A 14,930-nucleotide genomic window follows, 5' to 3' on the forward strand; every position below is an offset into this window, starting at 1 on the left:
GCATGCTTATAAACGTTATGCTTATAAAAAAAGAGTGTATATTTTTTTCCCTTGAGTTTCATGTCAAACATACGAAGAAGAAAAAACAAATAAAAAATTATTATTACTAATTGAAAAAAAAATTATGAAATAATATGTTAGGCTTAGCATTATTTTTGAAAACTATTAAGAATTTTGCATTTTTGAGTCTAATGAATCTTATAGAAAGAATTCTTATAAAAAATGTGTATATATGTCATGCACTTTATATTTGCAAGCTACTGTAGTGTATTTATTTTGGCTTTTTTTACATTTTGTGTTTGATAAAAAGGCTACTTTTGGCGGGTATATTTAATTTGGCGGTTTATGAATTTTGTTAATATCAGTGGAAGCGAAGATTTAAGGCCTAATGCTATCTCTATCTCTAATGCTATTTCTACATCTTGACAAAATATATTTTGCTTGTTTACTCAAGTTATGCTCACCACCAATCAGATCGCACCATTTCATTTGCTCCTCCAGTAAAGAAACAGCAGATAAATAGTCTTTATTATTTCCATAGTCTGAAGCTAAATTGATTATTGTTTTTACGATTTGTTCCGGGTCTTCAGGATACAGTTTGATACGATTTTCTAAAACTTTTTGATGTAGAGCTATAGCTTTGTTAAGTTCGTTTGTTTTACAGTAATCGTTCGCTAAACTATTCATAATGGCCAATAAATTTTTATGAATTTCATCCTTGTCCAATTGTTTTGATAAGATTATTTCTTGAATTCTAATTGCTTCATGAATTTTGTCAATATTTCTGTAAGTGCTCGCAAGGTTTAAAAAAGCTATTATCATATCTTTGTCCTCATGTCCCACCTTTTCATACCCACTGATCAATATCTCCTCGAATTCTTCAGCGTTTTTTATATCCCTGCTTTGTAGTGAAATGATACGAGAATACACCAATAGTGTTAACTGATGGTCCTTGCCAAGAATGTCGATTCTCCTATTCATAACATCTGTATATAACTCGATCGCTTTGATATAATCGTTCCGCATCCTGTAGCAATCGGCAAGAAAACATTTTGTGTTTAATGTTTTCTCGTGATTTTCACCCAATGTATAGATTCTTCTATTCATAACATCTGTAAATAACTCGATTGCTTTGATGTAATCGTTCTGCATCCTGTAGCAATCGGCAATAAAAAATTTTGTGTTTAATGTTCCCTCGTGGTTTTCACCCAACGTATGCATTGTCCTATTCATAACATCTGTATAAAACTCGATTGCTTTGATGTAATCGTTCTGCATCCTGTAGCAATGGGCAAGAAAATATTTTATTTCTAATGTTTCCTCGTGGTTTTCACCCAATGTATGGATTCTCTTATTCATAACATCTGTAGATAAATCGATTGCTTTTGAATATTCTTTGATTTTTAAATAATCATTAGCTAAGTTGGTTTTTGTTTTTCGTGTAATCTCATTGTTTTCACCAAAAACTTGATTGTTACTTATTACTTTTTCACCCAATGAAATCGCCTTTTCGTGATCACTCATGTTTGAATAATCACTCATCAGGTTATGCATAGTAATTAGTGTGAGTTCATCATATTCACCATAAAGTTCAGATTGTTCCTTGTAAACCTCTTCATGCATCTCCAAGCTTTTCTTGTGGTTGCCAATCTCTTGATAAAATGATGCAAGGTTGCTTTTCACTGCTAGAACGAATCGCATATTTATGGTGTCCACTTTGGACGATGATAATATTTCTTCTAATATTTTGATAGCGTCTGTGCACCTTTCCAAATCTTTTAAAATGATTGCTTGGCTATTCTTAACAGCGATAAAGTCCAACTCGTTTGAAAGTTCACATTTTGTAATAATTCTGTCAATGATTGTCAAAGCAGCTTCAGACCTTTGTTTTACTTTCGCGATGTCTTTTATTTCAGTAACATAATCGATCATCTCTTTATAAAAGCTTTCGTCATCAACTTCAGTTGTTAAGATTTCAAAGAAATGATTAAAATATTCTTTCGCAAAGTCAACATGATGAATAGAACGAACTTTTTTTTCACTGTCAATTTCTTTAAAGAAAGCTTTTAAACACTTGATAAGATAAGCGATTTCATTAGTTTTACTCAACGTAAGGACAGTTGCTTGAATCAACGAATGAATGGTCACAATTATTCCATTGTCAGTGTTTCGTTTATTTATAATCGATGCACTTTCTAACTGGTGAAGGGCAGAATCAAGATCAATTTTAGATGATTCTCTCGCATCGAGTATACGGACAACATTCATTGAAATTTCTTCGCTTCTCAAATAACACATTCGGTTTAGAATCTCAATAGCCAGTTTAGAGTCTTCATCCTGCTCTGAGAGACGTTTAAGATTGATCTCGATGGCAGCAATGGTTGAGACGCCGTGATGGGTTTTCGATATCGGTTTCTTGAGGACGTTGGCTGTTTCCGATTTCAACAATTCGATAAATTCTTCAGAGGTCATCGTTGTATTGTTCAAAGCTGATATGACCTGCTGAAGACCAAGGGGATGTCCCTGAATCAAGTCATCGATGTCCTTGATGTGTTGGTTGGTAAGATTGGCTCTACACTGTTCAGTTAATAGTGTTTTTGATTCTACTACAGTTAACCTTTTCACAGCGATTTTCTCAAAATCTGGAGTAGGAAAGTCTTTCTTTTGTGATGTAATCAAAGCTGTGTATTTGTTGTACGGCGGTAGAAAATTTTTGATGACGTTAAATTCCCATGCGTCGTCAAAAACAAATAAAGGTTCAATGTCGTCAAGGTAACCATAAACGCTGGCGATGATGGTTGGCATACTGTTTATATTTTGATGTTCGTCTCGGATTTCTAAATTCAATTGTTCAGCAAGTTCGATAAACGCTTTATTAAGTGAGTCTTCGCTTTCACTTTTTAACCATATCACATTCTCGTTAAAGTGTTTTCCGTAAACCACTACGTATCGTCTAACGATCTCCGATTTTCCTGTTCCAGCAGCTGCGTGCAAGACGACACGGTAGGCCTTGGCGTTATTGTGTTTGATTAGCTGGTCAATCTGTTTCAAGATGTCCTCTCTACCGGTAAAACTTGCGACGGCCTTGGTGAAGCCATACCTTAATGGTGAAAGAAGATCATCAATCTCTTGTTGCGGTACCCCTAAAGCGATCAGTGACGGTACGATAAATTGATAAGCTTCTTGGTACGACTTATTCTCCATATACATGGTTGAATGATGACCGATATTTCTACCAATACTCATTCTTTTGCAATGTGCTCCGCGTTTAATGTCGGTGTTGTCCGGCCGTTTCTGCCATCCGGTTAAAGGTGGATCCACTTTGGGACAGAAATGAATGATCAGAAAGTCCAATAAAGTACTATCGAAAGTATCAGAATAAGTTTCGTCGGTGTTTTGTGGAAGTAATTTGAAGTATTGTTGTGCTGACAATGTTTTATCAGTGAAACACATTTTTTCCACTTGTGGTTTAAGTTTTTTGAATTTTTGATAAAGGAGTTCGGGGTCTCGAGGGAAAGCTTCGTGGAAGAGTTTTCTCTTGACAACCTCACATTTATCAATAAGCACTCTCATTTTTCGAGCGTTCTTTCGGTTCTCTCCTGTCCTTATCGACTTGTCCGGTGTTGGTGGTGCAGCTATAATGGAAAAATCATTAGATTAATATTAGCAGCTAGCAGCCCTGTTAGCTACACTAGACATCACGGCTTTCTTTCTATGCAGTAAAACGTTTATTCAGTTTTAATTAAAACTGAATAAACAATTGAAAGAGTTAGCCAATTATAACATACATATGTATCAACAAATGTAGCTACCACACTCACTAAAGTCAAAGCATAGTCATTATAGAAACACTGGTGTGGAAGCCTTTTGTCTCTTTTTATTGTTAAAAGATGGAGCTTACGTACCAAAATCGATTGATTTTGCAAACTTTTTAATCATGTAATTAGAAAATAGACAAATTCCAAGAGGAGATTTTGGTAACGTGATCAATAAGTATGCAAATCGCAACTTGTCTTTTGTTTGTAACAAAAGAAAATTGAACAAAAAGCTAAAACAATGCATTTCCGGACCGGGCTTTTTTATAATGACTATGGTCAAAGAAAGTACAAGTTAAATGGGCGGGTTCAACATATAGATTAAGCTGTAGTTTGATTGTCTTTCTGTTACGCCATGATGGCTTCTTAAGCCTTAATGAAACTTGATCTGCAGTTAACAGGAGTGTTTTGATTACCGCCCTCTCCCCTCCCTACAGATATCAGTTCTTTAACGGTTGCAGGTGAACTCTGTAGTTTTTGTGTATCTAGTATACCTCGTGTACCTAGGTCGGTGATAATTTTTCCCCGAAAACTACTGCCAAATCATATGTATCAAAAGATGTAGCTACAATCATGAAGAAAGTGAGAGTGCTAAAATAGCAATTCTCGCCCGAAATTTAATTTCTGAAAAACGTCAAAATGCACTAAAATCTCAATATCTTTCGACCATGATTTATTAACACACTCCCTAGATTCAAAAAAAGTAAAAATCAGTTTTTATTAGCGAGTACCTCAGGAGAAACCTGTATATTTTAAAAAGTACGCCTTTCAAGTGTTTTGACACAAATTTGTCAGTTTTTGCTAAAACGTTGATTACGAAATTAGAAATTAGAAACTCTTTACAATCATTGATTTAGAATCAGAACGGAAATTTTTCTTAATTTCTCTGTATTAAATTAAAGATTTCCGAAAATGATTGGATTTCATTGAACTGAAAATCAAGTCAAGTCAATCTTATCAGTAGAAAATATTTGAAAGTGGGCAAAATGGTCGTACTATTGAGGGTAGTAACTTTTGATCCATGAAAGATAAAATAATCTTGAAAACATATTTGAAATCAGCAAAGTTAGAATTTTCAGAAAAATTTAAATTCTACTTTTTGGTCTATTAGAAAAAAATCTTAACAACGCCCTTTTTCATCTACATTTTCGGAAACTTTCAAAAATGTTGAAGTCTTAAAATTATCCACTTAAAAGGATAACCACCAAATATTTTTAAGAAAAAGCATTCTGAATAAAATATATGACGATTTAAAATCTAAAACCTAAATATCTTGACTTTAAAAGTAAAATTTGTAAAATTTGGATGTTTTGCTAAGAACTATGTAGTCAGAAAATCTGCCGTAACTATCTTTGCTTTCTGATTTGAATAATGGCGCTGCGATAGGACGTCAGAGGGAACCCCTCGACAGTTTGAACCCCTCGACAGTTTTCTGTCGACGCATGCGTCAACTTTTGAAAATAATTCAAAATTGCGCAATATCCGTGGTTGTTTAATTAAAAAAAAATGACCGTATTGTTTGTCTTTAAATAATGTTTTTATCTTAGTGAAGAAAACCACAGCTTGATTATTGATTTTGACTAACTGCCGTTCAAAACAAAATCTATAAATCTGAAAGTTTATGAAGCAATTCTACAGTGAAGATCTTAAAGAAGAAAACCAATCTAATCACATTGAGAAAATAATGGAAGTCTTTCCTTTTGCCATTAAGAAAAAGTAATATTCGATGATGTTGCTAATATGGTAATATGTATACTCGCTTTCTTTTTCATACGGCTGTCCTCCTATAATTATCTACTTTATCTTTTATCTACGTTGGAGTGCAATTTCTACGCTAATACGGCAAAAAGTATATTGAATAGAATGCTCTCTCATTCCCTGTGTTAAAAACAAAATAGAGAGAGTTTCGTGGTTGCACGGCTTTTTTTTAAATATCCTCTCAATATCTTGATTTTGTTTGAGATATAGATCTTTAGTAGATACAACCAAGGGGATGTAAATAAACCTTCGAGAAGTCGAAGGCAAAATGGTAGATAAGATACGGTAGAAATGAACGAAGATATTAGTCACTACAGTAGGATCAGTGGTAAAATATGCTTGTTTATTTTCAAATTGGGTGATTAATTTTACACTTTTTGAACAAAATCTTTTGGTTTTTACATCTGAAAACACAAGTGAGGAAGACATTGTTGTTCGTTTTGTTTTATACTCAACAGGAAAAGAAAAAACACTTATAAAATAGTGATTTTTCTTCTCTTTTTAAAAATAAAAGTTTATGTTAAACTTTTATGTTTTTTTTCTGCCATTTTAGATTGAATAATTATGGTGTCAGCCCCTCTAATTATGCGAAGACCTTAGTTATAAATTAAAAAAAGAGGGAATTCTGATTGGTTTTAAATTTCAATTTGGTGTGACAGTTAATAGTTTCAGTTACATAATTTGTGGGTTCCACTGGACTCTCTACTTTTTCCCCCATCAGAATTAGTAAAGGCAAAAAGTAGTTGAGTTCCAGCTCCTGGACTAAGAACTATGACTAGTACATAGCTAACACTAACATGCCACCGCAGCAATATAATATTTAAAGAATTCTATAATAAATTGTATAATCATAACAATGTCAATTGCAAGATTATAAGAAATGCATGGGGACAAAAAAATAGTAAGTAACTACACGTTTGGTTAAACGAAGAAATAAAAGATTTTCTTTTTTCCTGAAAATAATAACAATAACACTCCATCTAAATAAATAAAAACGATGGTCTAGTTATAATTAAGGTTTCGACGAAGACATGAAAAAATCTAATTAAAAAGAAATGACTCTTATGTTTTGCAAGCTAAAGTTTATTCCACTTAAATTGGCATTCATTTTTGCTATCATGTGGAAACCATATCAGAGTACCTAATAAACGTACAGTAGCGAATAAACGTACAGGGTCGAAAATGGAGGCATGCAAACCTAATTGAAGGATCTTTTTAATGAGGTTAGGGGGTAAATATTGGGTAATTTGCTTTCTTTTGACGAGTAGAACAAATCTCAAAAGTCAAAGATGGATATTTATCATTAGAAACAAAAGTAGGCACTTGAAATGAGGAAAATTTTTGTTAAAATTAATAAACGTACATGTACGTTTATTAGATACCCGAGAGTATCTTCCTTGAGAGTGGTTTGTACATGGTAGCAAAACAAACTTCCAATTTACATGGAATAGATTTTAAATGTAAGACGGGTTCAAGAAACGAGCTTGTCGGAACAGGTTGACGAGATAAAGCTTTTAATGCTTTAAAGATTGAAACATAAAAAATAATCAGGAATAATTAATTGATTTGATTATTGATTGATTTAATTACTGATTGATTGATTGATTCTCTATTGCTACTTTGCCTAATAAACAATAGTCAAGAGGATACTGCGGATAAAATTTATCAAAAAGTTTAGTAGGGGGAATTTTGTTCGATTTTTTGGAATCGCTTGACTGTTTTGTTAGAAGCACTTGTTATACATTTTGGAAAGCTAAGGGGTAGGGGAATCGAAATTACTATGTTTCCAATTTTTTTTCGGACACTTTGGTGTGATTTTCGGACAAATATGACGGTCTCAGGCAAAAATCATAGGGTTAAAAATTAATGAAAATTTTAGCTCGAGAAAACGGAGACCTGTTGTATATTTTTGGAAAGCTCTCAAAAAATTAAGATTAGAGATATATTGCAAGTATAGGTGATTTCTGTACCTAACTCGAGATATTAACCCTTGAAAACCGTGTTTTTCAGCCAGAAACAGCTATTTTGTCCAGTTTTGCGCTTTTTGAAGCTCAATATCTCGAGTTAGGTACTGAAATCACCTATACTTGCAATATATCTCTAATCCTAATTTTTTGAGAGCTTTCCAAAAATATACAACAGGTCTACGTTTTCTCGAGCTAAAATTTTCAATAATTTTTAACCCTATGATTTTTGCCTGAGACCGTCATATTTGTCCGAAAATCACACCAAAGTGTCCGAAAAAAATTGGAAACATAGTAATTTCGATTCCCCTACCCCTTAGCTTTCCAAAAATGTATAATAAGTGCTTCTAATAAAACAGTCGAGCGATTTTACAAAATGCCCTCTACTAGTTCTGCGCCATCTTAAATAGGGCGAAATAGAAACCAATCCTAGCTAAGGCCCGGACTCCACTCGCCTACGCTTTGATTGTACTTCTCAAGCAAAATCTTTTATGTTGTTGGTCAAAAGAAAAATAAAGATATGCCATTGTGGTCCATTCAGACGTACAGTCGAGAAAAGTTGAAATGCGCCTAATTTTTTTTAAAGTGCATAGTACTTTTTCATGATGCAATCTTTTCTCCAAACTAAAAGCTGATTGAATCCATTAAGATGATCGCAGCGCAGACAATGAAGAGACGTGCCTTCAGGAAGCTAGACTTTTTGAGTTTATAGCTATATACTTTCACTTTATGGTGTTTCTGTATGACTGTCTGTGTGCCTAGTCTAACCACCGTTAAATGCCTTCGGGAAGGTCCCTCCCAGTAGCGGCCTGGCTTAATTTTCTTGGTGGTGCAAACTATGAAATTGGCGCCCCTGGTGTTTTTGTCTTTATTTGCGCCCTCCACAATTAAGTGAAAATATCAAACTGTAAGAGCAGTGACTGGTTGAAAGTAACGCCCGGAATCTCTGAGTTAACAAACTTTTATTTATACGAAGGTGGTGGTAATGATAACTTGATATCTATTCCCTTGTTATTTCCTGGTGTTACTTTACTCTCCATTAAATATCAATGGCTGAAAGAGGCCCTAAAATTCAGAAAGTTGGCAGGAATAAGGGTTCTTTTGTAATTCTGGCGCCGCAGGCAAAAAAATTTGGTGTAAGAAAGGTCAAACACCTCAAAAGATATTCTAAAAGGGAGAAAGATAGTCCGCATAAGACCACAAAAACCACAGCGAGCAGTTTCGATCAATCTCTCATTTTGGGGGTGAGCTTCCTCTTTAACCCCTGGTGGATACACAACACTTCTCTTGCTTTGACTTTTCGCAATTCAATGTTGATAATAGTTTTGAAAAAATTCGTAAAATATAAGGAAGCGCCGCAGGCGAAAAAAAATTTACATTGCACTTATAGAAAGCACTAAAAGCGTGTCAAAGGGCGCCAAATCGCCCAACCAAAGATCAAAAAATTTTTTGGCGCCCCCTTGAAAAGCTTTTTTGGTGCCCCTCTCAGGTCTTTCTGGGTGGTGCACTGCACACCCTGCACCCCCTGCCAGGCCGCCACTGGTCCCTCCATAACGCAAGTTATTACGTATAGGCTATCACAACTGAAAAAGTTGAATGTATGAGCCTATACAAACTTTTTTCAGGTTTTCCAAATAGATTTACCACACTGAACAAACAGTGAAAACACTCTAAGTGAGGTAAATCTATTTTGAAGACCAAAAAAAAAGTTTGTTTACATCGATTCACATTCAATTTTGGATTCATATGCTACATTCTACTTTTTTGTACTTTGCCGGTATCTTGTTTTACCGTTCCTGTATGACTGTCTGTGTGCCTAGTCTAACCACCGTTAAATGCCTTCGGGAAGGTCCCTCCTAACTTGGAAAGCCAGAATTGGAGCTATTTCACCAAACTACTGGAGCGCAAGTTATTACGTAGGCTATCACAACTGAAGAAGTTGAATGTATGCGCCTATACAAACTTTTTTCAGGTTTTCCAAATAGATTTACCACACTGAACAAACAGTGAAAACACTCTAAGTGAGGTAAATCTATTTTGAAGACCAAAAAAAAAGTTTGTTTACATCGATTCACATTCAATTTTGGATTCATATGCTACATTCTACTTTTTTGTACTTTGCCGATATCTTGTTTTACCGAGTTTTAAGAAAGATATTCCCGAGTTACCACCATATAATGGTCTTTAAAGCTTAAGAAGCTCTATATATAAACAATAAAGGTAGTTATTAATAAAATAACAGACAATATAAGTTACAGTTTGATAAGTTTGAACAAAAATATCAACAAAATGTACATTTGAAAACTTGAGCAAATTTCTTTAAAGATTCCCGAAAAAGAATTGAAATCATTGCTGAAATGAACTTCTGACTAAATTACAGTATTTATTCAGTTTTAAAAACAAGAAACAAAATTAGACATACAAAACACTTTTTCCATTCAATGAATCGAATCAGCTCATCATCATAACCAGTCTGCCATTTTGTTTGTTTTGATTTGCAAAAGTAATATTGTAATCCTTGTTATGGTGTAATTATATACTTTTTCTATAATTTGCATTTATAACACTCGCTTCAGCTTTTCAATCCTAAATCAAAACTAATGAAATGCAATATATAATAATGGTAATAGCATATAACGTAATATGAAAATGTGTATAACATTTACCGCTGTATAATTTACCGCCATATTTTTGCGGAACACTTAATTGGCCGGAACATACAATACGAACAAACGCGCGCGCAAAGATTCGAGATTCCTGTCCAATATCCTTGCGTGAAGCTATGAAGGCCTCCTCACTCGCTACGCTCGTTGCGGGGGCAAAAAGAATCTTTGGTTGAATTTCTTTTTTTTCTTCCCTTAATTCCATTCATTTTCGCTCGCCTTTTATTTCCGCGCTTTTTATTCTCGCGCCTCTAATTTTCGCACCTGTAATGTTTGCGCAGCTCGTAAAATAGATTCTTTGCACATCCTTTAATTTTTGCGCATCTTGCAATTTCTGGGATATTTTCAGCGTGTTTTTGACGATTTAGGGCCTATTTGTTTCATCACTATATTGAAAAAGACCTTGATAATATTTTGCATTACCTTCTTTTATAAAAGGTGCTAAGTTCTAATGGGTAATTAGCCTTTTTGTTTCAAAGTTTTTTCAAACTGTCCTCAAAGAATTGAACTGTTTTAAATTTTTCGGAAAAGTTTTCTAAATTAATGCATCAAAAATTATCAAAAAATTGCTCAAAAAGTACTATTTTCAAGATTTTGAATATTTGAGGCAAATAAGCTTTTAGAAATTTTCCGAAAATCTATTTCTAGTTCGATAAAAATACACATTTACCGCAAAAAAAAATTCAAAATGTTTTAGTTTATGTCTTAGTTTTTCAAAGTTGAAATAATATTTTCCGCAAAAGTCTTCATTTTCTTCTTTTCTTTCTATTCTTTAATTTTCAGACTCGAGGATAATTGGGCTAACAGAAATATCCCTCGAGGAATTCCTAAGAGATTTCTATTGTAATACTCCCGAAACAATCCCACAATGCATCGCTTTTTTAGAAAAATAAAAAATTCCGATAAGATCTATCAAGAATACGTGCGTGGTCGAGGGACCCACGTGGAAAATTTCCCAAAGGGGTATTCAGAATAACTCGATTTGGCAATGACTTGGGAAATGACTCAAAAGAGCAAAAAAACAAAAACAGATGCAAGCTAACATGCATGGAAAAAATGTTGAATAAGTAGACTTGCTAACTAGGGCGTGGCTTTTGCATTGTCATGGAAAATTCCCTAATTTTTTTTTAAGGTTTTAACCATTTTCAGCAGAGAAACTTTGAACTGGTCTGCAGTCTTGGAAAATGACTCGAAAGAAACCAAATAAAAAAAGATGATAAGTGTAAAATTCTTGTTTACTAGTTTAGACTGGCACGTCAGTCGGGCTGGAACGGCAGCCTCTCACCATTCTTTGCTCGTTCTCCTACGCAGCTCCTATTCTAGCAAACGCCCGTTGATTAATTAACAGACTAGTTTGCTAGTCTAGCCTCTATTAGTTAAGAAAGTTTAAAAGGCCTTACGTGATTGAGGGAAATTTCTCAAATGGATATTCAAAATACCAATATCAATATTTGACAACTTTGGAGTGCTCTCAAAACTAAGGAAATGTTTTTAATGACCCCAAACCAAAAATAAATGCAAGCCTAACATTATAATGAATACACTAATGGGCTATTGAAATGATCAAAGAAGGAATTGCTTTAGTGTGAGAACTTTTCTTAAATCGAGATTTGCACCTATATTTTGCAGACTTTGTGAATGGCTAGAATACACCCCTGTGTCACAGACCCGCTGCCCGGGGGGGGGGTACTACCTTAAGGGAAGAAATTTTCGCGGAAGAAATTTTGGGCATAATTCGCGAAATTAAATTCCGCGAAACACATCCAAATGGCTAAATCGCGAAATTAAATTCCGCGAAATTCGTATTTCCTAGAAATTTTTATTGCACTCATTTGTGAATTGAGATATAAATTGAATAAAGACAGCGACAATAAAAAACAGTTCTTGAATTCCCAAGCCATTTAGGATGATTACAAATGAGTGCAATAAAAATTTGATTACTGCAGTGACGTAGGAAAAAATCATGTACTGAAACCATGTACTGAAAAAAATCATGTACTGAAATCATGCCACCGGGGCACTGAGACAGGGGTGTGTTATGTGTTAAATGTTAACCAGTTGTGACAAACAGTCAGTTTTAGAAAGTATTTCCACGTATTTCCTAGAAATCATGTCAATTGAAATTCAGCAATCATTTTTATGCCAGTAATAAAACTGTTAAACTATTCAACAAAATCAAACGATAGCTGTTCGATTAAAATTTTTTGATTAGTTTGATTATATAAGTTTGATGACAACAGTTTTTTATCTGATGAAGTTTGATTGGTATTCAATGAGTTTGGTTTAAGAAAAAGTTCCAGCTTTTCCTCCCTGATCCCGATGCCAGCCCAGGCGATGTCAACCAAACCCTATCAAATCCAATTTTCTTTATCGAACCATCAAATTTCATCGAACAAAATCAAACGGTTAGGTGTTTGATTACCGAACCTGATCGAACAGTAATCGAACTTTACCGGAAAATCTTCAGTTTGATTAAAGTTTGATTACTTTATACACGTTTTTTTTTTATAAGGAACCTTAACTTTGCTCTGAGCCTGGAGTTCCTTATTTTTACAGAGAATTTCAGCCTCAAAGTTCCTTATCGAGTTCCTTATTTACATAGCTGGTAAGTTTGGATAACCATTTCTTACCGTTCCTTAAAACTTGTTTTTTTATTCTCACTCTGAGCAGTTCCTAAACAATTCCTTATTTTTTGGACCATTTTCAGCCTCGAGTTCCTTATAAAACGTGTTCCTTAAATTAAAAAAACGTGTATTTATATTGCAGTTCGATCAAGTTCAATCCATGTTTTTGTAGCTAAAATGGTTCCAGTTATTGCTAGCGAAACAGCTCTAGCCTAAGTGATCCATCACTACAATCATTGGATTAGGAGGGTGAGGTATCACACTTTCTTTATTCTGAAGATTAAAAAAAATGGCTCTTTAAAGCTTTTTAGCATGGGCGTCTGCTAATAAGCCGTCGGAAATGGGCAATAAGGTAATAAATCAAGCTTCAATATGGAACTTCACCGATTTTGATACACATTTTGCTAATCAGGGTTTTCATTTTACTGTTGTTTTGTATAAGATTCCCATTTCTGCACCAAGATTCTTGATACTTTGCTGGAATCTTTCCCCTATATATATATTTTACGAGATAACCAGCAAGAAATTGGGGAGGGTTCGTTTAATGGGATGTAGTTTAAAGCAGCTATAAAAGAGTCATTGTTGTGATTTGTACTTATTTAGATTTATTGCATATAGAAAAACCGCTTAGCATATCATTTTTATATTTGGATGGATTGTTTATATTGTCATTTTTAAAACTAACCAATCCGCATCATTTTTATTCATTTAGATAGATTCTTTACATTGTACCCAGCCGAATTATTGTCTTATAATTGCCACTTTTAAAGAAAGTTAATCTCCCATTACAGAACTTTTTTTTCATCATAAAATCGACTTCCCTAAAGTAAAAATAAGAGAAAGTAAAAAATAAAAGGATAAAAATAAGTAAATAAATAAATAATAGTAATAATATTTAAACATATTATTTGAAAGGTGGCAGTTAGTTTAAGCTATATCTAGTTATTTTGTTGTTAAAGTTTGTTAATGTGACTGAAATCGTCTTTAATGTCGATGAAAATTATGAAAAACATTTTCTCTTTAAAAAAATTTATTTTTAAATTTCTCAATCGCGAAATTAAATTCCGTGAAACTTTTCAAATCGGCTCATTCGCGAAATTAAATTCCGCGAAATTTGCCATTTTGAAACTCTAATTCGCGAAATTAAATTCCGCGAAAATTTCTTCTCGCGAAAATTTCTTCCCTTAAGGTAGTTTTGCGAGGTGACGGGTATGTCCGAGCCGAAAATAAAAAATCGACCCTTTGACAGACAAAATTTTGGGTGATTTTGGGACCCTTTGAGAGACTTTTTCCTAAATTTTGGTCCATTTTTTCCAAATCTTGGTTTGATTTTCACCAATTTTTGGTCAAAATTTTTGGAAATCGTGACCCTTTGAGAGAGAAATTTTTGATTTTCGTGATTTCGGGACCCTTTCAGAGACTAACTTTTGAATTTGTACCCCTTTGAGAGACTTTTGAGGAATGAGAAAAGGTACCCTTATGGCTCGCACATACTTGACACCCATTTTGCCTAAGTACCCCCCCCCCCGGACCCGCTGGGACCCCAGTTCCACTGGAAAATTTGGCAAAAATTTCGTCCCGGTGGGAAAATACCCTGAAACTTTAGCCCCACTGGTAAATTGACTTTGATTTCATCCACATTCGAAATTTATGTTTAAAAATTGCACTCCAAACCCATCCCCACTGGTTTTTTTAACCTTGGAACAATAGTCACCATTGGGATTTCAGTAGGAATTTTTATCCTCACTGAGGAAAAAAATTCCACCGGGGCTGTGAGACAGGAGTGTTAGAATGAATTTGAACTGAAAATGGAAATGGTTTATTCGTCAACTTTGGATTGCTATAAAATGTAAGCATGCGTTGTAGCTTAAATAAATTAAAAACTTGAATCTGATAGGTGTAGTAGAACCATAATTAAAAAGTTACAAAGTGGACTCAAATGATATTGCAAATTACATACACGTTTTTTTTATAAGAAACACGTTTATAAGGAACTTGAGGCTGAAAATGGTCCGAAAAACTAGGAATTGTTAAGGAACTGCTCAGGCTGAGAATAACAAAACAAGTCAAGTCACAGAAAATTAAACTTGAATTTGCAAACATTTA

The 14,930-nt window shown here is 34.1% G+C and overlaps 1 protein-coding gene across 1 annotated transcript; it reads right to left on the bottom strand.

Moving 5' to 3' along the window:
* Nucleotides 1-378: 378 nt before the first annotated feature.
* LOC136804873 (uncharacterized) lies at nt 379-3,573 on the bottom strand. The gene has a single exon (XM_067061384.1). It carries the CDS (start codon nt 3,571-3,573, stop codon nt 379-381), a length of 3,195 nt encoding a protein of 1,064 aa, XP_066917485.1.
* Between the last annotated feature and the right edge of the window lie 11,357 nt (nt 3,574-14,930).

Source organism: Clytia hemisphaerica, unplaced genomic scaffold (genome assembly GCF_902728285.1).
Source record: "Clytia hemisphaerica strain Z4C2 unplaced genomic scaffold, Clytia hemisphaerica genome assembly, whole genome shotgun sequence".
In the NCBI taxonomy this organism is placed as follows: Eukaryota; Metazoa; Cnidaria; class Hydrozoa; order Leptothecata; family Clytiidae; genus Clytia; species Clytia hemisphaerica.